This window comes from Syngnathoides biaculeatus, chromosome 4, assembly GCF_019802595.1.
Source record: "Syngnathoides biaculeatus isolate LvHL_M chromosome 4, ASM1980259v1, whole genome shotgun sequence".
Taxonomy (NCBI): Eukaryota; Metazoa; Chordata; class Actinopteri; order Syngnathiformes; family Syngnathidae; genus Syngnathoides; species Syngnathoides biaculeatus.
In genome coordinates, this window is record NC_084643.1 from 3,006,210 (window position 1) to 3,033,423 (window position 27,214).

General features: G+C 43.9%; 1 protein-coding gene across 4 annotated transcripts; it reads right to left on the bottom strand.

Annotated features, from left to right (window-relative positions):
* Positions 1-498: 498 nt before the first annotated feature.
* tmc1 (transmembrane channel-like 1) lies at positions 499-27,165 on the bottom strand. Of its 4 annotated transcripts, none has more exons than XM_061817809.1 (22): positions 27,019-27,165; positions 19,158-19,273; positions 15,365-15,487; positions 11,457-11,483; positions 10,900-11,329; positions 10,636-10,815; positions 10,486-10,576; positions 8,246-8,327; positions 8,045-8,151; positions 7,867-7,965; positions 7,653-7,795; positions 7,434-7,578; positions 7,150-7,344; positions 6,168-6,347; positions 5,956-6,096; positions 5,714-5,842; positions 5,544-5,611; positions 3,876-4,115; positions 3,684-3,809; positions 3,318-3,396; positions 1,900-2,002; positions 499-1,822 (listed from the first exon to the last, which is right to left on the bottom strand). In XM_061817809.1, the coding sequence occupies exons 5-22, from the start codon at positions 11,277-11,279 to the stop codon at positions 1,608-1,610; spliced, it is 2,703 nt and encodes a 900-aa protein (XP_061673793.1). In that variant the 5' UTR covers positions 11,280-11,329; positions 11,457-11,483; positions 15,365-15,487; positions 19,158-19,273; positions 27,019-27,165; the 3' UTR covers positions 499-1,607. The 4 variants fall into 4 exon arrangements, with proteins under 4 accessions (XP_061673793.1, XP_061673791.1, XP_061673794.1 ...); XM_061817807.1 differs by lacking the exons at positions 15,365-15,487; positions 19,158-19,273 and adding exons at positions 23,440-23,508; positions 23,744-23,915; XM_061817810.1 differs by lacking the exons at positions 19,158-19,273; positions 27,019-27,165 and adding exons at positions 23,440-23,508; positions 23,744-23,758.
* Positions 27,166-27,214: the final 49 nt, after the last annotated feature.

Sequence of the window (27,214 nt, forward strand, 5' to 3'; positions counted from 1 at the left end):
TAATGAGTTTTGTTTGTCAGGATCAATTCAAAAACGTGGGCCACAGATCTTAGAGTACGATCTCGGTAATCAAATCAGCGCTCCAATGTTTTACTTTTCCCTTCATTAATATCAGGGAACGTGAGATGCCCGTCTTTGCACGGAGAAAGTTAAGAGAGCGGATAGCATCCCGCCGTACGTGTGGCTCAGTTTCCTGGCTGGCACAAGCGTGGAGGCAAAATTGTGGAGTGGCAGGTCGGTTTGTGAGTGCCGAGCCTTGAGTTGTGTACCTTATCGGGCTCCTCGGGATTCAGCAATACATTGCGATCTCAAATTATCTGCAGGCGGAATACTTGATCAGTTCACGGCGTCCACGGATCAGCATCTGATTAGTACTGTAAATGAACGACTGTACTCTGCTGTGTTATACAGTATTTATTTGTATTTTCCCAAATTTCAGATTGAAGGTTACACGGTACACAAGATTCTCTGTAGGAATTCGTACATCATGCAGTGCTGTATGTATTAGCTGACAGGAAACTTTGCCTTGTACTAGGTCAGGTGCGAGACTGCTGAGCGACAGGACCACGGAGCAGAACAGCCGCTCGGACATTTGATCGGATCCGACAAGGCGCAGTTATCAGATAATTCAAGTCGGACATCTTCGTAACGCGATGACGCTCTGCTCAGGAGACCACGACCGACGGATTTACAATTAAGCCTTTGGCGCAATTGAACGCCGCCGATCACAAGTCCAAAGGATGCCGGTACAATGGCTGCATTATTCAGATAAAGGAGACGTAATGAGAACGACCTTTGCGATACGTTTATGTGATTTTAAAAGTTCCTGTCGGCAGATAATATTCAACTATCTCTAATTTTATAAGCATGAACAAATTTGAATGCAACCAGCCCTGATATTGAGGCTGTTAAGGTTGTTGAGCAAATGACAAACAGCGCTGCTGATGAAAGAGGTCAAGTTTTGAAGAGTTTATCGATGTTATTAATGTATGGTGGAAAAAAGAAAACTACAATACATACAAAACAAATAATAGATACTGTATACGCTACAGTAAATGAATTCTTATTCAGTATCACGTCAATCTTAATAAACAATACACTCTCGTAGCTTCTTGGGTCATTAGAGTTAATTAATTAGTACAACATTTTATTCATTTAACGCCATAAATGTGCAATTGTGCCCAAAACTTCATTTAGTGCAGGGGCGTCAAATTCTTTTTTGTCACAGGCCACGTAGCAGTTATGGTTTCCCTCAGAGGGCTGTTATGACTGAAACCATAAAAATCTTGAATCGTCTCATCATATTTACACATGAAATTTCAGAACGTGTTTTGGAATCAGAAATCAAGGGTATTGTTGTTGTTTGGTAACACGAAGATGGTTGCAATATCTCAACGGTATCATTTATGACATGACAATTTGAAATTTTGGAACACATTTTTAACGAGACACACATGATTTTGCCTTTGCGGGTCACATAAAATCACGTGGCAGGCCGGATCTGGCCCCCGGGCCTCGAGTTTGACACCTGTGATTTAAGGCTCGGTGTCCGACAATTTTTTGCTGCGGTACTTTTTGTTTTGCTAGCGTTCATCAGGCTAACGCACTCAGCGTCTCTGCAGCCTTGGCACCGTGTCGATCTTCTGATGACTTTGCTGTGTGAAACCAGGCAGGTGTGGAGAAGGCTCAGTGTTGCCATGGCGATGACCCCCGAATGCCGGGGTTCTTCTCCCCGGACGTACTTGGCCTCTGGAGGCAGCAGAATTGGGGCCATTCTTGCCGCGATGTGATTTCTGACATCTCTTGTGCTTTTCTTTCCCATCTGTAGCGGAGGAATCCTTATTAGACTATCAAAATATGGAATTGCAGCCACCTGTCACAGATTCACAATGAAAATACTTCCGGTCTTCTTCAGTATTTCTGCATCTTTCGTGGCCTCTTCCAAATCCGCTGCGGCCTTCAACGCAGATTGCTTGTTCTTTTGTTTGTTGTATTCAGTTTGCTTGAAGCAGAAACACAAAAATCCAAATAATGTACACTGACTTCAATATGCCAACAATTGGATATTCAATGTGAAATGCAATATGGTACAATTGCTGTCATGAATTACCGTAATTTCCGGCCTACAAGCTGCGACTTTTTTCCTGCGGTGCCAGCGTAGGCCGGGAATTGCGGTAATTCAACCCACAATTTGCATTCAGGTTATCATTTTGCTGCTATCTGCTGGATAACTAAGTACAACCACTATGCGCTTACTACAGTATTTCCACATACAGTGAAGAAAATAAGTATTTGAACACCCTGCTATATTGCAAGTTCTCCCATTTAGAAATCATGGAGGGGTCTGAAATTTTCATGTCCACTGTGAGAGATAATCGAAAAAGAAAAATCAATGTATGAATTTTTTAACGATTTATTTGTGTGATACAGCTGCAAATAAGTATTTGAACACCTGAGAAAAGCAATGTTAATATTTGGTACAGTTGCCTTTGTTTGCAATTACAGAGGTCAAACGTTTCCTGTAGTTGTTCAGCGGGTTTGCACACACTGCAGGAAGGATTTTGGCCCACTCCTCCACACAGATCTTCTCTAGATCAGACAGGTTTTTCTGAGCTGTAGCTGAGAAACACTGAGTTTCAGCTCCTTCCAAAGATTTTCTATTGGGTTTAGGTCTGGAGACTGGCTAGGCCACGCCACAACCTTGATATGCTTCTTACGGAGCCACTCCTTGGTTTTCCTGGCTGTGTGCTTCGGGTCATTGTCATGTTGAAAGGCCCAGCCATGACCCATCTTCAATGTTGGGGTGTTCAAATACTTATTTTCTTCACTGTAGATGAATTTCAAATTACCGGCCAACACTGAAACAAAATATTACCCAAGAGGAATTTCCCCATTGCGACGCTCAATGTCAGTCTCCAATAGTTCAAGTTCAGGTCAGTTGCTACAGCTTGTTTTTTGTTGTGGGATTTGGAACGCAACACGTGCACTTCATCCTTTCATCAATCCGTTGTTTATATTCCTGCAGCGGATGATCCAATTTTGGCCAAGAGGCAGGATGCGCCTTGGCATGGTTGCCAGATTAACACCCATTCACACTCACATTGACGCCGATGCACAATTTCGACTTTTCAAAGAGCCTAAGAAAACACGGATTTGGAATATCCGCGGAAGGGAGCCAAATAACCTGGGCAAAAACAACTCAAGCACACGGAGGAAATACAAATGCCACACAGGATGACTCAAAGTCAAGAATTGAACCACGGAGCTCTCAACTGCGAGGCACACATGCAAACCACTGTATAAAAAAAAAAAATTACCGTCTGGAGTTTTTTCTTCAGTTCAACATTTGCTTCTTTGTGGCTTTTGGATGTGGATTGCAGGTAATAAATGGCCAGCCTATAAGAAAAAGCGATGGATTACTACACTCACTGGTGATCGCATACACTGTGCAGCCAGCACACAGTATTTTTATACCTAATAATCAATATTGTAATACAAAGTTGACGTGTTATAACAAACTAACTGACTTACGCACACACTGACTATGGTGAATTTAAGCCAAGTCTACTTAACATTCTTAGCTATTCTGATTTTAAAAATACACATACATTCTCCCAAATGTTGAAAGTCAAGCACTACACACGTGTGCTACATGTACAATGCGTTTTTTCAGTTGTACTCACACCATCAACAACATGAAGGGAAGCACCAGTCCCGGATTTGACGCGTAGCTGAACACCTTTCCAAACCAGGCCGGGAAGTCTAACTCGAGCATCTCGTGGATGACATCAAACATCCGACTCTTCCCGCTGCGAAGAATCAGAACGTGCATGAAAAAGCCGGAACCCGCGTTTGAATCCGGATGCGTCGTTTACCTGAACGGTCCGCAATCGAAAGACGGCGGGATGGTGACAATGGTGTACATTGCGGGCAGCGTAGACAGGAAGAGGATGACCAGCAGCATGGCCATGTAGAAGTTGTTGGAGCGAGAGGCCTTGAAGACCCGTTCCTGCGGCACGTCGCAGCACATGACGGCCCAGCACTGGAGGTACATGGACACGTGCAGTCGCAGGAGGTTCAGGGCGGGCAGGCAAGGAGCGTAGAAGGCCCCCATCCTAAAAGAAAGCAGTCACAGAACCAGCACTAAGTCGTATATGCCATGGCCCTGCCGGTCCCCAAGGCGACGCGCACCTGCCTGCGCCTCATTTCACGTAATCACGGCCTATATAAATAGGACAACACGTACGGTCTGGCCTTTGCCAGATCGTTGCCTCGTTCCCACACTCTACTGATCCTGTTCCTGCTCTCACGTGTACCGACTCCTGCCTGCCTACGGACCTGCCTTTCGTGCTTTCATTACTGCTGCTTCCGTGGACTGCCCGTTGGGTTCTCGACAGCGGACGGAATAAAGACGTTTCCCAAACCGCCTCTGCGCCTCCCGAGTTGTGCATTTGGGTCCAACCCCGCGTTCTGGTCGTGACAGTATAAGATGGTTGTGAAGCGCTTACTAAATGGAGGGGGGCGGGGGGATCTCAGCAGGAGGGAATATGAAAGAGCAGGGGTGTCAAACTCATTTTTCTCGCAGAAGGCCGTCATGACTTGAAACCATGAAAATCTTTCGCCTCATCATATTTACACATGAAATTTATGAACTAGTTTTGGAATTAGAATTCAAGGGTAATGGGTTTTTCAACTATTGATGATGTTTGGTTACACACTCAATGTTAGCATTTATAATATGACAATTTGAAAATTTGGTACACATTTTAACAAAAATGATGGAAGTTGATACACATGTTGTGCCATAAAATCATGCGGCGGGCCAGATCTGGCCCACGGGCCTTGAGTTTGACACCTGTGCGATAGATCATAAAGCAATGGAATGCGGCTGGATCAATGTGGTAATCATGGGGAGAGGGCATTCATGGGTAAAGTCCCCCAAAATATGCCCCCGCCCTCCACCACAACTCCCCAATGAGTTTGTGTGCACCCCTGCCCACGCCCCCCTCCAGTGTTGTCGTTTTCGTTTAATGGCAAACATTGTTTTTAATCTATAAAAAAATGTTTACAAATATTAAAAGATTGAAAAAAAAATTAAAAGAAAAAAAGATTTAAAAAAAAACAATTTTGGGCATAAAAAAAATCTTTAATTTTCAATCTATGTGGCCCATAGCTCAGTGGTTAGAGGTCATGAGTTCGCATCTCACTGGGATCTCCACTCCCCAAGAGGGGTTGCATCAGGAAGGGCACCTGGCGTTAAAAACTGTGCCCAACAAATATGAGCGTTCATCTGAGATGTCACGCTGTGGCGACCCCTAACGGGACAAGCCGAAAGAAACTTACTATTGTTTTTATTCTATAGTATCTGAAAATGCGGTAAAATGCGCAGCTGGCGGCGATGCTTTCAAACTTAGCGAACATGAAAGCATCATAATATCGTTTTGCACTCAGTGGTTTTTGAATGTGAACTTTACGATTTAGGATAGGACCTTTTCACTTACAGTTCTAAGAAAAGAGAGGAGGTAACACTGTCAGACCCCTACCATATCATTCCTTGATTGAAGATCAACCCAAGAACATTCCCACTGACATCAAACTCAGAGTATGACGGCTTTTGGGAAGTGCAGAGGGAAAGAAAAAAAAAAAGATGAGTCAAATATGGGTCAAATCCTCACAGCGACTGTCAGGAGCCAGGTAGCAAATACAGACTTACAAATCCAGCCTCCAGGTCCCAGCACCAGCAGTAGTTGAGGAAACGAACCAGCATGGCCCTCAGAAAATCACCGATAAGCAGAGTGGCGTAGGTTGTCATGGTGTCAGAGATGATGAGGCGCACAAACTCCTGCAAAAGGCCGCGCACTTCGAAAGGTTTCATAACAGCCGAGGGATAGCTTAGCTTGTGCAAACACCGGGGATTAGTTCCGCATGCTGAGCGTACACAGTGGACCGACGGACCTGGCCCACCATGGTCTCCCAGCAGGGCCCCCGGGGCACGTCGGCAGGATCAACGGCAGTGCCATTTTCTGATTGCGTGCCGTTGGAAAAACTTGTTTCCCACCGTGTGATATTCAACTTGACTATTTGTTCCTCTTCGCGCTAAAACACGCATACAATTATGAGTTCACAGGTTATTCAAGTTCCCGCCACGTACGCTCACCGATCCGCACTTTGAGGTTGATCTCGTCCATGAGGGCAATGATGAAGGTGTAGAGGTTTCCCAAGAAGAGAGCGAAGATGCGCCCCAGCTGCCACTGCAGGGCGACTCGAGGGTGGTAGTTCTCCAGGGTGCTAATGATGTCAAACAGCATGGGGCAAAACATGCCCAGTAAGGACATGACCACATTTACCTGGGGGAAAGGGGGTTGGGGGTGGGGGGTGACATGTTAGAAGCAAGGACGCCATCTGGAGGTGGACAGCTGCGGTAGTGAATTGAAAAATAATGTTCTACAGACTGTAATTCCCGGCCTACAGAGCGCACCTGGTTATAAGCGTCGGTACTCAGTTTAAAGCTAGCGTGGCCCTAGCATTAGCACAGCCCTAGTGTTAGCGCGGCGCTAGCGTTAAACTCTTTCTGTGTACCGAGGCTTATAACCAGGTGCGCTAATTTCTGTGTACCGAGGCTTATAACTAGGTGCGCTAACGCTAGCGCCGTGCTAACGCTAAGGTTAGCGCCGCATTATCGCATAAACCACAGGGTTGAAAGCGTGTGAAAAAAAATCACGGCTTGTAGGCCAGAAATTACGGTAGATTGTACAATAAAAGTACTGTATTATTGTACGGACATTCTTTTGGTCTCATCCTTACAGTTTGGATTTTTCTAGCATACTACTATTGATGATGGAGGGAACAAGTATCACCAAAAAAGTGTAATACCCAGATCAGAAATTCTGGCTTTAGTAAAATATTGATACTTAGTTTTGCATGATACTATAAAATGGTTTTAATTAAGCAATATGGTTATAATTTTTTGCAATGTGGCAGCTTGATCCACTGGATTCATAATTCATAGCCTCACTCATGAATGAAAACATTCAGATATTATTATTGGATGACATATTATATATTACAATTGTGAATGTATACCCAATGCGACCATCATACAAATCATATGACAATAACTCATTCTCTCCAAAACTCACTCATTTGTACCTCATTCCTTTCCCACCAGGAATGGTTTTCCATTCCATCCAGGGCAAACTTTTGGGAGCGCCGCACGACAAAATAAATGAGGTACCCACTTCCGGCTAGGCAGCACAAGACCAGGAAATTGGCCAGCACGCGCAGGAAGCGGGTCAGATGGACGTTATCGTCCTTACAGCTCGCTTGCTCGTCCAAGATGGCTTCCTGGTGGGGGCCGCAGGAGGGATATTCGGGCGATGTTCATCTCTCATGACTATTACGTTAATGTCAGCGTCAAGTGCGACACGTCTGACCTTAAAGCTGGTGGTGATGGAGGCGAACTTATTATCCGCAGTTTCGGAGTTCCCTATCAGGTAGTCCCAACTTGTGAACATTTTCCAGCTGAAATGAAAGCTGTTGTCGTTTCCCACCCCGGTCTCGTTTGAATTACGGGCCATCCTTCCAGTGGAGATGACAGAATCATTATATTCAGTACTATACTGTAGTGGATGTAGAGTCGGAATAGAACTCACGTTCTAATGACCACCATGTAGCTGTAGGCCACCGTTCCTACGCCGACCAGGAAGTAAGACAGAGGCATACGAAACTTGAGCCAGCCAATAGCGCGCTGGTCATTGTAGTATCCATAGAAGAGGACGGAGTACTGCGCGTAACCCTGCGCAAGCACGTTTCGGTCCATATGTACATATATAAAAGGTAAATCTTATGATTCAGAGTTAAACTGACCCCAAAGTCCCACAAGACAGCAAAGTCCATGGCGCGCCCTTCCTCAGACCTCGGGACCGTCTTTCTGGTGATGCTGCCGTAGGGCTGCCCCATTAGCGCCTGAGTGACAAAAACACAACCAACGGCCCCCTGGAAAAGACACTCGAGCGCACGCAGGGAAACACGTCGAGAAACAAACCTCCGGCACCATGACCAGGCCAAAGGTCAAGCCGAAGGAGATCATGTTGACGCCGTACATCCACCTCAGGAAGATGAAGTAGGACGCAACAGAAGAGCCAAAGTGACCTGTGACGTGCGCATCGGGTTGACGCCTGCACGCAAACGTCCACTTCCGGGACGACAACGCAATGCAAACAACGCTGGGGGCTGCGAGACTTACTTTCAATCTCTTTGATTTTCATCTCCCATGGGATGCAGGCACTTTTGAAGTTTTCAAAGTCACGTTGAAACTTCATCCATTTCTAAAGGGGAAATACACAAAAACAAAGAAATAAAAGAAAGCAGGTCCACTTTGGATCGTCACTAAATTATGCAACTTCGATAAGTATTTGCACTAGGTATACAGGGAGTCCTTGGTCTAGGACTGTGATCCGTTCCTAGAGTAGCGACTTAAGTCGGATTCCGCCGTTAAAGTCCGAATTTACGTCAAAATATTTTGTATAAAAAAACAAATACATTGAAATAACCAAGATGATGTACTTAACATTATTGCTGAGAGGTGGATGGAGAAGAAGAAGGAGGGGGTGTGCTTAGCTATTGCGAAGGAACCTGGTCTTCAATCCTCTCCATCTCGACAAGTATCAAAGAACCTCGTTTTGGGATCACTGGATCCGACATAGGAGTGGAAACCTTCATCACGTTGGCTAAAATACAGGCTTTGTCTTTAATAATTGTCACCACGGTCGACCGACTGAAGCCTTGGTGGTGTTGGCGTCTCTCCTTTCGCCAATCTTTTTATGATCTTGAGCTTCGTTTCCATGGTAATGGATTTTCTTTTGGCGGCAGAAGCATTGCTAAAAAACACAGATTTCTTCTTTTGGGGCGACAATGTCTAAAAAGGAGGGTGAAAAAGACGAAAATACTCCTGGCGCACAAACAGGGACAAGCAATAGCCAGACAAAATGGCGGACAGGGGACGGGCGTTGTAAAGTCGAAACGTCTTAGGTCGAGGCCGTCTTAAACTGAGGACTCCCTGTATTATGTTTTGCTTTGTTTTCTATAAATAGTAAAGTATAGTATAAATATAAAAACAAACAATCAGCACCTCTATATACAGGTCCCATACATTTCTGACAAACAGACGAAGACCTAATGAGACGCAAAACCAGCGTTGTACTAAAAATGATACTTTTACAAAGATGTTCATTTTTGATTGACACTGTCAAGGATTCATTGGACATCGTTTTTCTTGTTGCATAGACACGCTCGTTGTCTCGTGGCCCTCACGTGACGCAGAATACGATGAGCTAAATATAATGTAGAAAGCAGTGCAATGGTGGAAACTGCAGCCGCAATATTGAATGTGTTTCAAAAAACTTGGCCTTCTTGCTCTTGGCATTCAAAACGCAAGTTTTGATCCAGCTCTTCTATTGGATCTCGCGAGATGGTGCAAGTGTGCGTCGCAGAGGCCGGCAAAGTGACCAACTCGGAAGTGAACTTTACTTTACGGACACTTTCCATATTTTGCTGAGGAACTACAAAAATACCGTAAATTACGGCCTACTAGCCGCGACTTTTTTCACACGCTTTCAACCCTGCGGCTTATGCGGTGATGCGGTTCATTTGTGCATTTTTTACTGACGGCCGCAAGGGGGCACTCGAGCGGAAAAGGTTAAGAGTGAGACCACTGGAATATATGTGCCGAGGAAGTGACTTTTACCTGTCCGGCCCTGTTGCGCTAGCGTGTTACTGCCGTGTCTCAGTGATTTTTACCAGTATGTTTTTTTTTCACCGGCCCTGTCAGCAGAGCGGCAATAGGGTTAGCGTTAGCGTGGCGGTGCTAGCCTTACCTTAAACGCGGCGGCGCTAGCGTTAAACTCTCTGTGTACCGTCTTTCTTTGTAAATATCTCGTGTTTCAATGTCAGTTTCAATGTGGGCACTTGCAGCTTTTACACGGCTGCGGCGTATGTATGTACTAAATGGTATTTCCTTTACAAATGTACCGGGTGAGGCTTATAACCAGGTGCGCTCTGTAGGCCGGGAACTTCGTTACTCATTTTGAAAGAGACTGGATGCTTTTCATCATAGTTTTTGACAATGAACTTGAAATGTTGGCTATATTTGATCACCTATTTGATACAAACATAACAATAAACAGTCATTTTGTTTAATACACAATGTATGCAAACCAATATACATTTTTAGAAAGCAATTTTTACTTTGTTGTTCCATCTTTTTGTAACTTCTTTTAAGACGGACCGATGGTCAATTGATTTACGGTACTGGGTAATTTGGGCTAATATAACTGCTACATCTTTTAAGACAATATATTTAGCCCAGTATTAATTTTCAACAACATTCCAGTTCCCTGTTTTGGACTAGTCTCCAGTTGAGTCCCTTCAGTTCTTGTACATTTTTATACAGGAAGCATTTTTGTACAGGCAGTCTCCACCTCTTACCTTGTTCATCACGAGTTTGTATGCGTAGAACCTGCGACCTTTGCCCCTGCCCAACGCCCCCTGATAGTTCTCGACGAACTCCTGAGACTCCCTGGAAGTCGGAAGATGATCAGGAGACGCCGATCGGGCGGCCCCAGGTGCGGCTCCTACCGTAAAGCGAAGATCTTGTTTTTCATTGCCCACGGCTTCCCGCGGAGATTTTGGATCAGCGCCTTCCTGTCGTCCACTTGCTCTTTGAGCTCCTGCAGCTCCTCCGCTGTCAGACTCAACGCTTCCTCATCGCTGTCCTCTTCCTCGTTGCCGTCTGCCTCACTGGTTTCCCGCTCTGAACTGAGATACATCAGTGTTTAAAAATAAATGTATGTATGTCTTGTGTTGTTTTTGTCGTCGTCAAAGGAAGGGGAAATGATTGACCTGGTTTCACAGGTTTTCTTGCGCTTTTTCATCATTGCGACATCTCCTTCCATCTTCTCCTCCCGTTTACAAATGTTGTCTTTTCTCTCTTCTTTTTGGGTACTTTCCTGTTTCTTTTTCCTCTTGACGTTTTCATCCTCATCCTCTTTCACTTCCTCCATCTTTTCTCTTATTTTCTTCTTCTTCCTTGCTCTCTTTTCTTTGTTTTCCTCCTCGATCTCCTTCGTGCTTTCATTTTCATCACTCTTTCCTCTGCTCTTTTCCTGTTCATCCCTCTCTGTTGTCCCCACCAACTCCTCTGCAGTCTCTCCTATGTGTTTTTTCTTCTTTCCATTTCCCTTCTTTCTCTCTCTTTGAGCACCCCGCTTCTTTTTTTCCATTTTTGTCCCCTGATCATCCCCTGATATTGTGTAAATATGACCTTCATCACCTGCAGTATAAGCGGATGTGTGTTAATGTTGCATTTGGAGCATATTCGGGTTTGATGCACCCTGACCGGAAAGGCTTTATTTGTTACATCATATAGACTGAAACGAGGAAGGAGGAGGAGGCCTTACCGGTACTTGTATCCAGGCCAATGTGTGCTAAGGACAGAGTGAACATAATAAAGAAATGAGAGACATGATTTTAAAATATGGACATTCACATTTCAAGCCATGCTTCTTGATTGAGTGGTTGAGAATTTTGTGGTGTACTTCTCATGTCTTAAGTGTTGAAAATGGACAAATGGGAAAGAGGCCATATGCCATTATTTCATTTCTTGACTATTATCTTAACCACCGATTGCTTCTGAATTCATATGCATATCTTTGCCCGGCCAACTGATTTCTTCATTGTGTTGTCTGTTATTGTTCAAAATGCCTTTTTACAGATGGTACTGTTTACATTTATTACATTACATGTCAGATGGTTGCATTTTATTGTATTGTACTGTGTAGTTTTAAATGTAAATCAATCAGACATTGCAATACACAGAAACAGAGCTGGAATTCAAGAATGCTGTTAATTGGCATTATTTGATATTCCCCGCCCCATTTTTGATCTAAAAATGAAACTGACATGCACTGCTTTCATGCCCAGAAAGGAGCCAAATGCTTCTTTGTCCGAGTCATTTTGTTTACTGTACTAATACAAAATGAAAGCCACGTGACCCAAACAGACAAATACGTAATACACGAAGATGTCGTGGTTTAAACCAGCACATGTCAAGGCCCATCTCAAGTTTACCAATGACCATTTTGATGATACAGAGGAGGCATGGGAGAATGTTTTGTGGTCAGATGGGACCAAAATGGAACTTTTAACCCAGTGTAACCCAATTCATTTAACTGTGTTTGGTGGATGATGAATGATGAGTTACATCCCAAGAACACCATCCCTACTGTGAAGCACGGGGGAGGTAGCCTCATGCTTTGGGGGTGTTTTTCCTGCACATGGGACAGGACGACTGCACTGTATTAAGGAGAGGATGACCGCGGCCACGTATTGTGAGATTTTGGGGAACAACCTCTTTGCCTCAGTCAGAGCATTGAAGATGGGTCGTGGCTGGGTCTTTCAACATGACAACGACCCGAAGCACACAGCCAGGAAAACCAAGGCGTAGCTCCGTAAGAACCATATCAAAGTTCTAGTGTGGCCTAGCCAGTCTCCAGACCTAAACCCGATGGAAAATCTTTGGAGGGAGCTGAAACTCTGCGTTTCTCAGCGATCAGCCCAGAAACGTGTCTGATCTAGAGAAGATCTGTGTGGGGGAGTCCCACAAATCCCTCCTGCAGTGTGCGCAAATCTGGTGAACAACTACAGTAAACATGTGACCTCTGTAATTGCAAACAAAGGCTACTGTACCAAATATTAACATTGGTTTTCTCAGGTGTTCAAATACTTATTTGCAGCTGCATCACACAAATAGTTAAAAAAAAATCATCCATTGCAATTTCTGGATTTTTCTATTTAGATTAGCTCTTTCACAGTGGAGATGCACCTACGATGAAAATTTCAGACCCCTCCATAATTTCTAAGTGGGAGAGCTTGCAATATAGCAGGGTGTTCAAATACTTATTTTCTTCACTATAACACAACAGTGTATTGCTGGGGGCGGCTGGTAAAGCGTTGGCCTCACAGTTTTGAGGTCACGGGTTCGATCCTGGCCCCGCCTGTGTGGAGTTTGCATGTTCTCCCGATGCCTGCGTGGGTTTTCTCCCGGCACTCCGGTTTCCTCCCACATCCTAAAAACATGCAACATTAATTGGACACTAAATTGCCCATAGGTGTGATTGTGAGTGCGGCTGTTTGTCTCAATGTGCCCTGTGATTGGCTGGCAACCAGTACAGGGTGTACCCCGCCTCCCGCCCGTTGACAGCTGGGATAGGCTCCAGCATGCCCCGCCACCCTTGTGAGGATAAGAGGCAAAGAAAATGGATGGATGGATGCTCCTGCACCTTGCTGTGCATAAAGTGGTGAAAAAATCATTTCGAATGTTGCATTCCGTCACTTGTCCTTATCCTAGGTTAGTCGCAGCAAACATGACATACTGTATCACGAGGTTAGGACTTACGGTCATCGTTTGTCCTGAGGCATGTGGCGCTCATGGTCCTGGAAACGAAGCTGCAGGCTCTCGAGTGTACGAATACGCGCAATCGCCGCGTCTGCGCGGAGAGGCCGCAGCTCCATCGTGAGCGCCTCGCATCAACCGTTCACTTTTTCATCGCCACCCGTTGACCCGAAACGCGCACAATGACACCCTGGAAACCTTAGAGGCACGTCATTTCACTGCCAATCAATTATTCAAAACAGTTATGATGACTTCCTCTATGTAACGTGATACGTGTGTGTGTGTGTGTGTGTGCGCGCATGTGTGTTACAAGGTAAAAACGTGAGCGTTGTGGGAGCAAAAGGTCAAATTGAGTGTGAGGGTTGCTTCTGTCGTATTCAAATAATAGTTCCAATGGTTTTTAATAAACAGGGTTACATTGTCGCACAGGTGTCAAACTCAAGGCCCGGGGCCCACATCCGGCCCACCGCATGATTTTATGAGGCCCGCGGAGGCAGATCATTTGCGTCAACTTCCATGATTCTTGCGAAAATCTGTACAAAAATTTCAAATTGTCACGTATCGTAAATGATAACGTTGAGACATAAAAATTTTTGTGTTACCAAATGTGAAGAATGTTTCAAAACCCCATTGCACTTAAAATCTGATTGGAAAACTAGTTTATAAATGTCATGTGTTAATATGATGAGGCAATTAATGATTATGGTTTTTGTCATAACAGCCCTCTGAAGGGAACCGCAACTCCAATGTGGCCCGCGATAAAAATGACTTTGACACCCCTGCGCTAACGAGATGCAGCTGGACGTCCGTCAGAACGATTTCCTCTCTATAAATTCATTTTGTTCGCCTGTTGTCCCCCACCTGCAAATCTAATCCTGTTTGCATGGAATATCGGATTGGATTTTTAGGACTTTGTTGATTGTATTTAATTAGGCTTTATTTAATGAGGAACTGAACATTCTGGAAAGGAATATGAAAATCCCGCTAGGTGAAAGTTGCTTGATTATGGCGTGGACTCGGTCATGAAATGTACAAATGTGTAAAAGCAGCAAGCAAATGTAACAGAAAAACAAGTTGATCAATGAGCTGGGACTGTGTATGCAAATACTGTATGTAGCTCATTGAGATTTTTGCAGTTTTTTTATTGTACATACGAGTAACTTTTTTTGCTTCACAAGTCAAACATCGTTGGTTGAGTTTCTTCATTCCTCATGATCCTAATGATGAATTTTCACTATATGAAATATATAAACTGCTCTAAACTCACAAGAAATAGCAAAAGAAAAAAATGTTTTGGGGGCGTTGTGTTAAATGGATGACTGACAATTTATAGAGTTCATTTACAGTGAAGAAAATAAGTATTTGAACACCCTGCTATATTGCAAGTTCTCCCACTTGGAAATCATTGAGGGGTCTGAAATTTTCATCGTAGGTGTGTGGCCACTGTAAGAGAGATCATCTAAAAAGAAAAATCAAGAAATCACAATGTATGTTTTTTTTAATGATTTATTTGTGTGATACAGCTGGAAATAAGTATTTGAACACCTGAGAAAACCAATGTTAATATTTGGTACAGTTGCCTTTGTTTGCAATCACAGGTCAAACCTTTCTTGTCGTTGTTCTCCAGGTTTGCACACACTGCAGGATGGATTTTGGCCCTTCCTCCACACAGATCTTCTCTAGATCAGACACGTTTCTGGGCTGTCGCTGAGAAACACAAAGTTCCAGCTCCTTCCAAATGGATTTGTCAAGAATCAGTCAATCACCAATAGCCAAAAGCCAGCATGTGTCTTTATTTTCCATTTTTCCAGTATTCTGTCATGAATGTGCTTTCATTTTCTTCTTCCTGCATCCTCTCGGTGTTCCACACAGTCTTCCATTTCTGTAATTCTCCCCCCGCTCACTTGCGCTCACCTTTGACCTATCCTCTGTCTCTTGTTCCTTCATTCCACCGCTTCCATCCTCTCTGCTCCTCAGTCTCAGGCGGATTACCCCGAGATGGTAAACCTTTCCAGGTAAACCTTTGCACCGAAGACGCTTTAAAACACAAGTAATGGAATCATTGCTGGTAAGCGCAGCACAGAAAATACACATTTGTTGTGGAACTCTTTTTAGTAACATGTTGACAAAAAATCTTTGAAAATATGTCATTTGGGCTCTTTGAGCCCCAGATTGTAGATTTCAAATCGGTTTAGCTAACAGCGTGCTTACATGAAAACCAACATTTTCCCTTTAGAGCAGCAGATGTGTTCATGAAAAAAAATAATACTGTACTGCAATTTCTTAGTGATAATGCGCATCCATTTATAACACGGACCCCGAAAGTTGACCTCAAAATTCTGAAGAAAAAAAAAAAAAACAAAAAAAAAAACATTCTACCTATGTAGAACGCGTTTTTACAATGCATGATTCTACATCTACTAATATTATCAAAACATTAAGTATTATCCGTATTTTGTTAGTTTTTTAAAAATAATTCTGATATTAAGCACCTCATTTGAACATGTAATACTTAATGGACTTCCTCTTATTTTGAAATTTTTATCCCTACTTTTAATTACTAAATGCCCAGACAGAATGTGTAAGATGTGTATAATTTAAACACGAACAGGAAAAACACATTTCATGTTATTTTAATGGAATATAGATTAAACTGTCGAGAAAAACACGATCATTAAACAAAATAGAAGCAGAAAGAAATTATCATAATCACAAATTCTGTCAGTGCATGTAAACTTACGAGCAAATTGTCCAATGGCAAATTTCAATGGACCAGCAGGAGACGCCACAGCATCAGTAGAAACTATTTTTGTCCCGGTTATTTTTGGGTGCCTATGTGCACATGTGAAGTTGGGAGGAAAATTGTTGCAGTCAGGTGCTTGTATGTGTGTGTGTGTCCATTCGTTCTTGCTAAATTTAGCGGCGACTACGAGGGAATCTGGATGACGGAAGCTGCCAAGGCCATCTGAGAAGGGACTTCTAGGCACTGCAAAATGCAGGTGACGAGACGTGTGATACTGTTGCCACACTATTGCTGTGGTTGCTACAAAACAGCCAGGAAATGTTAGTCAACCACTTTTCTTTTTCCTCTTCCACGATGTATTCTTTATAATCACAGAATGACATAAATGATTATATCTCAATTCACTCATGGATTTGCTATCTATCCGTTCATTATCACAGCCACTTCACATCACATCCTCACAAGGGTCATTTTTACTTCATGTGTAATTATGTTCATTTAACGCAAAGCTATTATTTTGTGTATATAATTGTAGCTTCTGCCATTCAGCGCAAGAGCATTTCATTATTTTGAATTATGAACTTATTACGTCACTATTGTACGTTGCACTCGCTGGCATGAGCTAGAGGAACAAAGAAACATTCACCTTCCACTCTAAAAACAATCCAAAAATAGTTATTTGTTATTGTTATTTAAACACTTCGACTTCCTCCCACATTCCAAAAACATGCAACATTAATTAGACACTCTAAATTGTCCCTAGGTGTGATTGTGATGCGGCTGTTTGTCTCTACGTGCCCTGCGATTGGCTGGCAACCAGTTCAGGGTGTACCCCGCCTCCTGCCCGATGACAGCTGGGGTAGGCTCCAGGACTCCCTGCGCCCCTTGTGAGGATAAGTGGCTAAGAAAAGGGATGGATTTTCGAGTTAGCATTACTAATACCCAACCATCCATCATTCTTCGGAACCGCTTATCCCCACTCGGGTTGCAAGGGTGCTGGAGCCATCTGAATTTAAACTGTACATCCTGAATTGGTTACCAGCTTTTCGCATTTAACATTTCTACAAATAATACATGGATTTTCTTATATCGATATAAATGGTAGCACAACTACTCTTGTACTTCCTGTACAACTTCACCACGTGGGAAAGAGTCAGCAGGTGGCTCCAAGTCGCAGCTGAATGAATGAATGAATGTTTTCTGCCAACCGAGTGACCAAGAGAATATTTGGTGACGACATGGCGAAGGCTTTGATACCGTACTTGTCTGGATCAAAGATCCCGCTAAAGCCGAGTCAAAACCTAAACTTTTGGGAGTCGGGGCCGAGACACGACCGGGACATTCAAAATGTGGTCTTGTGTGTTACAAGTTACACCATCAGCATTACTCTGGCTATAAAAAAAAAGCAAAGAATTTGGCAGTAGCCAACCACAACTGCAAGATTGCTTCACATCTTATCAACATGAATTCTTGATACTTCTTGTTTTATGTGCCGAGAATGACACGGTGAACCTGTTAGGAACAAGGAGTGCAGTCTGTCACTGCTGCTTATCAAGTTTTGTTCGTTTGTTTGTTTTTTTAGAAAAATAGAGAAATAATTTGTAGAGATAAGTGACTGACTCACAGCCATCATGATAAGAGACGGCGAGCCTAACAAATTTTCCTCCGCGAGCTGTGCCACAAACACTCGATCTGTTCTGTTTGCAAATCATTAAAGGGAAATTGCGGTGGTTTGGATTAACAAAGTATCCAATAAATTATGTCATATGTACTGTACCTTGACAATGTGATGTTAATCCTCTCCCATTTAATTGTGTTTTGAGAAGATTTTTATCTGCAACTATGAATTTTCAGGGGGCGCTGCCATTTTCACGAGTCACATGACCTACGTGGGTGGATGTGACATTTTACGTGCCGTTCCAAATGCTCGATTACATGGGACACCATGATGCCCAGCGCTGATTTATCCTCATCTGATGAAGAAATAGCAGTATTGGTTGATCGGGAAGACGGAGGAATACGTCCATATGAATGGGAACGGGAATGAGGTGGGCGAGCTCCGGCGAGCGAACTCCGGCTCGCCCGCGTCATTCCCGTCCGAAGAACCATCCGAGCATTCAACATTATTTACAGCCACAGGTTCAAATCTGTATGGACGTATTCCTCCGTCTTCCCGATCAACTAATGCTGCTATTTCTTCATCAGATGAGGATAAATCTGAGAAATCAGTGCTAGCCACAATTGTTTCCCAACCTAAGCGAGCCTTCGTTGCCGCGCCTATTACGTCACATCGGCGCACGTAGGTCATGTGACTCGCCAAAATGGCGGCGCCCGTAAAAATTCGTGATTGCCGATAAAAATATTCTCAAAAAAACATTAAATGAGAGAGGATTAACATCACATTGTCAAGGTGCAGTACATATGACGTGACCTATTGGATACATTGTTAATCCAAACCATCGGAATTTCTCTTTAAGGAGGTCGGAAGAACAACGGCAGACAAGGTTTGACGTATTAGGCCGCATTGTGTGGTTGTTTCCAAAAATAAATATGCGATTATGTGAACATTTACAAACTAGGCTTCAGTTAGTTTCACTGAAAGAATAACAATATTTTACCAAAAAAAAAAAAGATTCCTCCGCTGTACCACAACAAGTCATAAAACAAATGTCAAACGTCCCTGCCCGTGTCTAATGATAACAATCATCAAGCCGTGAACTTCTACCCCACCGATGTTGACATTGATGTAAAACAGCAGGCAGTTTGGCCCGGAGGGTTCAACCATGTTGTTGTTTTTTTCCAGTGAATAAGCACACACGGGGGTAGACTTGCAGGTGAATCGGGTGCTGTTCACACTATGAACGCATTTTACATGGGTCGCTCAAACAATAAGACAATCACGGCATGCCGAGTCTTGTCACTACAGAAATTTAAATTATAGAATCCTTTCACAAGGTTGTTTACCTCTTAGACCATCCCAGCCAGGAAGATTTGATTCCTTTGGAGTCGTGGTTAGAGTTGTTTGTCACTTTATGACCGCATAAAGTCAGTTCTAGTTCATCATTACTGGAGCCGTTGTTCTGAAAAGATACCGAGGGGCCGTTTTTAACCGAAACGCAAACTGGTGTGTTGGCCTTCGTTAACATTCCAAAGTCTGTTAGATCCAGAAATACAGCTCAGTTTGAAAATGCAATTCAGTGTACCTTTTTTCTTTCTTTTGCGTACAGAAAACACGCTGCCAAAACAAGCCCTGTTTACACAAACTTGTGAAAACAATGCTTTACTATGCATGCGGGGTCAGTTTGTAATGAAACGTGATGAGCTTGTACACCAACTTGAGAAAGTACCGCTAGTTCATTTACACATGACACAAGGGCTGTGCAGTAAATAAGACAGAGAAGCATTTATTTAGACGATAAGACGACCGCAGCGCTCTGTTCAAGCCTTCTTTGTGTTTTGTTTTTATGTCCTGTTCAGATGTCTGGATTTGTCTCCCTTTTCTGCCAGAACAGTTTTATTGTTTCATATTGGAGTTTCAGGGCTTCCTCTGTGATTTTTTTTCAAAAAATATTACAAATGATGTTTATTGGGCGGCACGGTGGGCTCAGCTGGTAAAGCGTTGGCCTCACAGTTCTGAGGTCCTGGGTTCAATCCCAGACCGGCTGTGTGGAGTTTGCATGTTCTTCCCGTGCATGCATGGGTTTTCTCCAGGCACTCCGGTTTCTTCTCACGTTCCAAAAACATCCAACATTAAATGGGCACTCTAAATTGCCCCTAGGTGAGATTGTGAGTGAGGCTGTTTGTCTCTATGTGTCCTGCGATTGGCTGGCTATCAGTTCAGGGTGTACCCTGCCTCTCGCCCCTTGACAGCTGGAATAGGCTCCAGCACTCCCCGCAACGCTCGTGAGGATAAGTGGCAAAAGAAAATGGATGGATGTTTATTGAGAGTTGGTCGCCTATCTATTATCTATGTGAGCCGCTTATCCTTGCAAGGGTCACGGGAGTGCTAGAGCTAATCCCAGCTATCTTCGGGCACGAGCCGGGGTACAACCTGAACTGCTTGCCAGCCAATCGCAGGGTACACAAACACATTCAAACCTACGGGCAATTTAGAGCTGTCAATTAACCTACCACACGTGTTATTGAATTGTAGACGGAAACCTGAGTGCCCGACAGACAAAAGGCAAACGCAGAACATCTGAACTCCAAACAGGCGGGGCTGGGATTTGTACCCTGCTCCTCAGAACTGTGAGGAACACGCTGCAGCAAGTCATACACTGTGTCACAGAAACAATTAAACAAACTAAGCCACCAGTGTACTTAGTGCAAGGTAAAGGTCAAGTGTCATCCCTATAAACATTCTAAAATATTGTAATGAAAAATACATATAACATTATTCGCTTTAATGTCTACACGAAAACAAATCCCTCAAGAGGATTTTCATGGTGGGAGTTACAAAAAGCCATAAACGTCAAAATCATGTTTTGTGTTGAAAAAAGGCATGGGACCATACCGGCTGCCGTTCCCCCCCCCCCCCCCCCCATTTATATCATACTAAAAATCATGCATTTCATGACAGTGGCCCTTTAAGAGAGTGAGTACTTTTGCCTGCTCTGCAGGGAGGACAGCAGTTAGTGTGCAAATCCAGGTTTTCAGTTCTGTGCATTCCATTGTGAACACTTTTGACAGTTATTTTACTAGGTTGTCGCTCCATAAACGTCCCTCTTCAAAATTTGGCTGCTCAATAATGAAATTAATATAAACATATGCCAAAGTATTTTTTTAGGCCCCTAGTTCATCTTGCTTTCGGGTTTTTTTCGTCACACTTGTGGTTTCTGTGTGTCCAAGTATGGAGGAGCAGGAAGCACTTTTCAGGAACAAGCCTAGTCTTGGACGTCATGCGGAGGTACTGTATCGCTCAAAAAGTTCTGGTGTGCGATCCGGCCACAGCACAGCCAGTGTGCACAGAGAGGAGGGGAGGAAAGGAAGCATGGGAAGTATGCGTGAGTAAAGCCGCGTCATCGAGCAGGAGGCGGAGTTGAGCTGCATTCGGGGGCGGGACTTGGCGCCTTCGATTGACAAGATTACAGCCGGGGGGGGGCGTGGCTTGTCCCCGCCGACGGAGAAGCACGTGGCTCGGCCGGTGTGCACGAGGGCGCAGCAACAAAAGAGCAGCCAGTCGCGAACGGTACACGGGACATCTGCTGCGCCCTGCAGACACGCGCGCGTTCACGTTAGCCTCGCGCAGGCAATGTGCTCTCTTTTTGGAGTACAAACACCCGCAAAGCGGGCAAGATAAAGCAGGCAAATACTGGAGTTCTCCTCCAAACACGTGAACGCGGCGTTATGTGCAAATGCAGCACTTTTCACCTTTGGGTCACTTGCACACATGTTTATATATTCACACTAGTTTCCACACTGGAGCACACATTCTTGTTTTTCCAGCCATCACAGAGGCATAGCTATGCGAGGGGGAGTTTTTGTGTGTGTGTGTGTGTGTGTGTGGGAATAGCGGAGGAGAAAGTAAGAATTTAGACAGCGTGCGGCAGGAAACTTGGGGGGACCCCTCCCTGGAAAGAAACAAGAAACACATTGATGATGCGGAACGGCTGTTGAAGCTTAAACCGTGAGGACTGGCTGAATCGGCTGATTACCCCTTCTTGACCATCATTAGGTTCCATTCGTGTTCAACTTGTTTTATGTTTACGGTATTTGACTTCAGTTGTCCCCAAAAAACTGGGCTTCATCTGTTATAATACATCACCACAGTCTCCATGTAGACTCAATAAATACACCAATCATTTCCAACAAATGAGCTCCTGATCGCCCCCAAAATGTGCAGACAACCATACTCTGTTCATGCAATGCTACCCAAGGCCCCCTCTCTGGGGGCTCAACATCATGTTGAATGTTCAGTGCGAGCAGAGCGGGGTGTGGGATCAACTTTTGCAGCAATGGCTGAGGTCAACCCCGGTGCAGTTTATCTTGCCCCACACGCTGCTTATGTAAATGGATAAGCTGCCTCTTGATCAACAGTTTTTGTGCAAGCTGTGTGTCTCTCTGTGCTGGGCCAAAATCTGCCTAGTAACCAGATGGACGGTCTTCCAGATTGCCTGAAGTAATCCTCAAACTTCAAAAAAGGGTAGATTCTGTTGTCATGACGACATTGTCGCTATCAGATCATCTTGTTTTATCTGTCGTGGAGGTGGAAACGAAGAAAGAGCTCCTCCGTACAGATAATACCCCAAAAGACGCCGCCACCGCCCACCCGGTCCACAGACCTTTAAACATCCACAAACATAGAAGCTGAGTGATGACAGCATCGACACGAGGGGGATGGGTAATGATACTCAAACACCTCCCACTTTCCCCTCGGTCACCCCCGCCCCAGACTCACTCAACCTTTACACACTGAACAGACATACATTTCACATACACGTGGTCCGTCTTTTCTGCTCTGCGCATAGCTGCGTTAACATAACACTGAAGACTCACAAAGGCCTCAGTGTAGAGAACCAATTTAGCTTTACCCTCCCCCATCACTCTCGCTGTTTGCTTTACCGATATATGAAAAGCTCTTGACTGTAGAACCACGGAGCGGTGGCTAGAACATCTAGCGTCCATAAATGATGATGACACGAGTATCATTTATTTACAGTTGACACTCACACAAATGCTTCATACACTGTTCAGTGAACGCTACCTGATCAATAGACAGTTTCCGACTGACGTCACACACTTTCAGATTTAGAACCCAGTGCCCATTTTGGTTTGGTGAATTCACGTGAACAAACCATAGCTAAGCAGGAATCATTTCAGAAAGGCGTATGAGTGTGGGCGCACTGCTATGTTATCGGTTGCTCAAACGAAAGTGGCCATTTGTAAAGCGTCTTTATTTCGACTGCCAGCTGTGATCAAGAACCAGCGCGAGAAAACGCAGCAGTGAGGAACCAAACGGCGAGAACTGCGGCTGTCTCGTATGAGCAGTCGATCTAGCAGCCAAGTCATTCCCTTATGTCATTTTGTCCTTGGTAAGTATTGGATACCTTTTAGAATCTCACACCTACTTAGCAATAACTAAGTTATGTGAAGGATAAGTATTCCTCAGGGCCAAGGGCCTACATAATACTCGTGTGTGAATGCAATGCATGTCTCCAAAATCTGTATTTCCCGTTTTATTATAATAAGTTTGCAAAAACGAGTTACCGCACCGCGAGCTGTTTTGTTAGTTGAGTTAAAAATGTACCCGTGGAAGTCGGGAAAGAGGTGCGGGCTCCACTTGGGACTCGTCCCGGTCGAACCGCTCTCCCTCTCTCTGTAACAAAAATTAAAATAATAATCTACACCTCTTCCGTTGGTATAATCAACATAATTTAACACAACGCTGACTGTAATCATGCGGTACGTATTTAAATTGCATTGTGCGGTACACTAACACTACTAACTACCACACTAACTAACATTAGCAGTGTAGAAACACAGGTTGCTTAAAATGGATACCGCTGCATCACAAACCCAGCATTTGATGAATTGGTTGTAGGCCTCCAGACCTTTGTAATTCTTTGGTTGGTCCAGAAGAGGAGATAGTTGACGATGTCTGGATAGGTTACCGACGCCCACATTTGTGTGCTCCATTTGTTTCTCCAAGGCACATGGGTGGATATTCTCGATCAAAGCACACTGGCCAGGTACCCCGGATGTAGTCCCGTGGTCGAAAACAGTCTATAGGCGTCAACGTACACAATCACCTAATTTTATTGAGTTCTCGCGGTACGATGTCTGCTAATATCAGTGACAACAAATATACTCATATGCTGTATTCATTTGGAATTAGCGAAAATGCAGAAGCACGAAGTACATCGCAGAAGTTCAGATCAACAGCTTTCACTCGGTTGTTGACATACTATATGTAGCAGGCCGAAGTAAGATGAAATCTTATTCTTAGCTAACGTGTGTGGCTTGAGGCTCCTACACCAAGATTACACAAGAAGGCAGTCAAAGAGAAGCCATCAATGCGCCACCTTGTTTACTCAGAACCCGATCAACTTTGGCAAAGCGCCACTTCGCCTCGTGGATTTACACAAAGCAAAGATCCCGCATTCCGTGATGGAGGTGCGTCGATACTTTGAATGAGCTGCTCCGAGCTTGGCATTCAGACGCTGGCAGATCGTATTACAGCCTCCGCCGCTGCCAATGGCCTTGTTATTTTCTTTCAGTTTGTGTGCAGATTTCAAAGGGAGGTGCCAAACATTTGGGGCTACCACATTGTCTGAAATTTTGCAACCAATCAGTAAATCCCCTTGAGTATTGCCTTTTCCCATTTCCCCGTGTCAGTCAGTATCAATGGCTTCCAGACCGTGTGAGTCCTCCGAGTTCCACGAAACCACTGATAGACAGCATGTTGTGCATGATGTGTACACACACGTGCGTCGACATAAACAGCACCCGAAGAGAGCTTGTTCTTTCGACTGGGCTGTGCCTGAGGATGAGTTACGTGTGACGGACGGGCGAGGTGGAGGAATACGTTGAGACTTGTCAGACCTGCAGGGCCAACTGACACACTGCAAGTGAATGGAAAAAAACGTGTTGTTTTTTTGTCCCCCCAAACATGACAAGTCGTAGAAAGATTGGGGCGCCTCCTTATAAAGTTGACTTGAAGTGAAACCGCCGTACATGGAAGGAGAAAACGTGTGCTAAGTGCTTTCTTTCCCCTGCAATTGTTGTACTTTACTGGCAAATCAGAGAGTTTGATTTTACGATTGACTCACCCTTCATAAAGTTTAGATTTTTTTTCCATTTTTTTAATTTTCCAACTTAAAATGCCACAACATTCTTCACATTAGATTTTCACATTTCTCAGTTTACAGTTATTTTAGCAATAACTGTACCTTCATTGTACGTATTTTCTTAATCTGTTATTTTACATCATACCTAATATATTATTCTTTTTCATCCACGCTCGATAGTTGCTGAATAGACTGTTTTCGACCACGTGACTACATCCGAGGCACCTGGCCATGTCGGATGGGTTCACTCTACTGACGCGCCATTCACTCTAATGCTTTTGCATACAGACCGGAGTTACACAAATCTTCGTACGACTGTTAAAAGTGACGCATGATGGCTAAAAAGGCTTTGGAAAGTTATCGGGGCTCATTAGATGTTGTTAAAAGAAACCGTTACGACATGAAGTGTGCTTTGATCGAGAATATCGACCCATATGCCTCGGAGAAACACAAATGGAGCACACAAATGTGGGCGCTGGTAACCTATCCAGACATCGTCAACTATCACATCAACAACTCAACAAGCGCTTATATCGTGGACCAACTAAAGAATTGCAAATGTCTGGAGGCCTACAACCAATTCACCAATGGCTGGGTTTGTCATGCAGCGGTATCCATTGTAAGCAACCTGTGTATCCACACTGCTAAAGTTAGTGTACCGCACAATGCAATTGAAATATGTACCGCGTAATTACAGTCAGCGTTGTGTTAAATTATGTTGATTATACCAACGGAAGAGGTGTAGATTATTATTTTAATTTTTGTTACCAAGAGAGGGAGAGCGGTTCGACCGGGACGAGTCCCAAGTGGAGCCCGCACCTCTTTCCCGACTTCCACGGGTACATTTTTAACATGACTAACAAAACAGCTCGCGGTGCGGTAACTCGTTTTTGCAAACTTATTATAATAAAACGGGAAATACAGATTTTGGAGACATGCATTGCATTCACACACGAGTATTATGTAGGCCCTTGGCCCAAAACAATACTACTCCTTCACAGAACTTAGTTATTGCTCAGTAGGTGTGAAATTCTAAAATGTATCCAATACTTACCAAGAGCAAAATCCTCTGAACAAACACTGACATGAGGGAATGACTTGGCTGCTAGATGGTCTGTGCTAATATGAGACAGCCACAGTTGTCGCAGTTTGGTTGGTAAAAGCTCCGTTTTCTCGCACTGGTTCTTGATCACAGCTGGCAGTCGAAATAAAGACCCTTTACAAACACCCACTTTCGTTTCAGCAACCGATAACATGGTAGTGCACCCTCATTCTGAAATGATTCCTGCTTAGTTATGGTTTGTTTACGCGAATTCACCAAACCAAAATGGCAACCGCAATCTCAACCTGAAGGTGTGTAATGTCAGTCGAAAACAGTCTATTGGTGTCTATCATTGTGTTTTATTTTCAAATGTGTGTTTGGATGTTGTCCATCCTTCAATGTCCACTCCGTCACAGTGAAATATCAATTTTGTACACTTTCATCTTGCTGACTGAACGTTTGCGCTCATAAAATGCCGACGTTTGCTGTAGCTAGTTCATAAAAACAGCTTGAGCTTGACCAATGTGTATTTTTAACCCATTCATGGGCAGGGTGGCAATTTTTTGCCTTATTCAGATAAAAGTCTCCTAATAGGCCACAATCAAGGAAATAACACTTCTTTTTCGCTTATGGTTATGTTATATGACAACTTGAGGCAGCCATGTTGGGTCGGGAAGGAATGGGAAATAACTACGTGCTAATTTTGACAGATGGGTTATCCTCTCCTGATGCCAAATTATGGCTTCAGATTAAAACACTAATATTTATATATAATATATAATACGTCATGATGTCCCAAAAATGGGACGCTGCCCACGAGTGGGCTCATAGTATAACTGAATACGACCTTAGTAATGGCTTTTGTTGCATGTCGTCACATTATCAAGGCGGTGTTTTTGTAACAACATCGTACAATAGTTGTTGAGATTTACAGAAATCGTACTTGGGTGGACAAAAAAAAAAACAGATAAGAAACCCACTGTTGCTCAATAGTCACCTCTGTGTCTTTCTCGTTTCAGCTCTCTTGTCGTTTCAACAAATTACTCAAGAGAAAACGATGAAAAAAAAGGTTGTTGTCCTTGGAGGTGGATGACGAATGCACGCGTAATAAAGGAAAGAGAGGTTGTGCGCATGCGCCACGCCCGACGCTCCGCGGCCAGCCAATAGCGACACGTTGTTCCACCCGTGACACC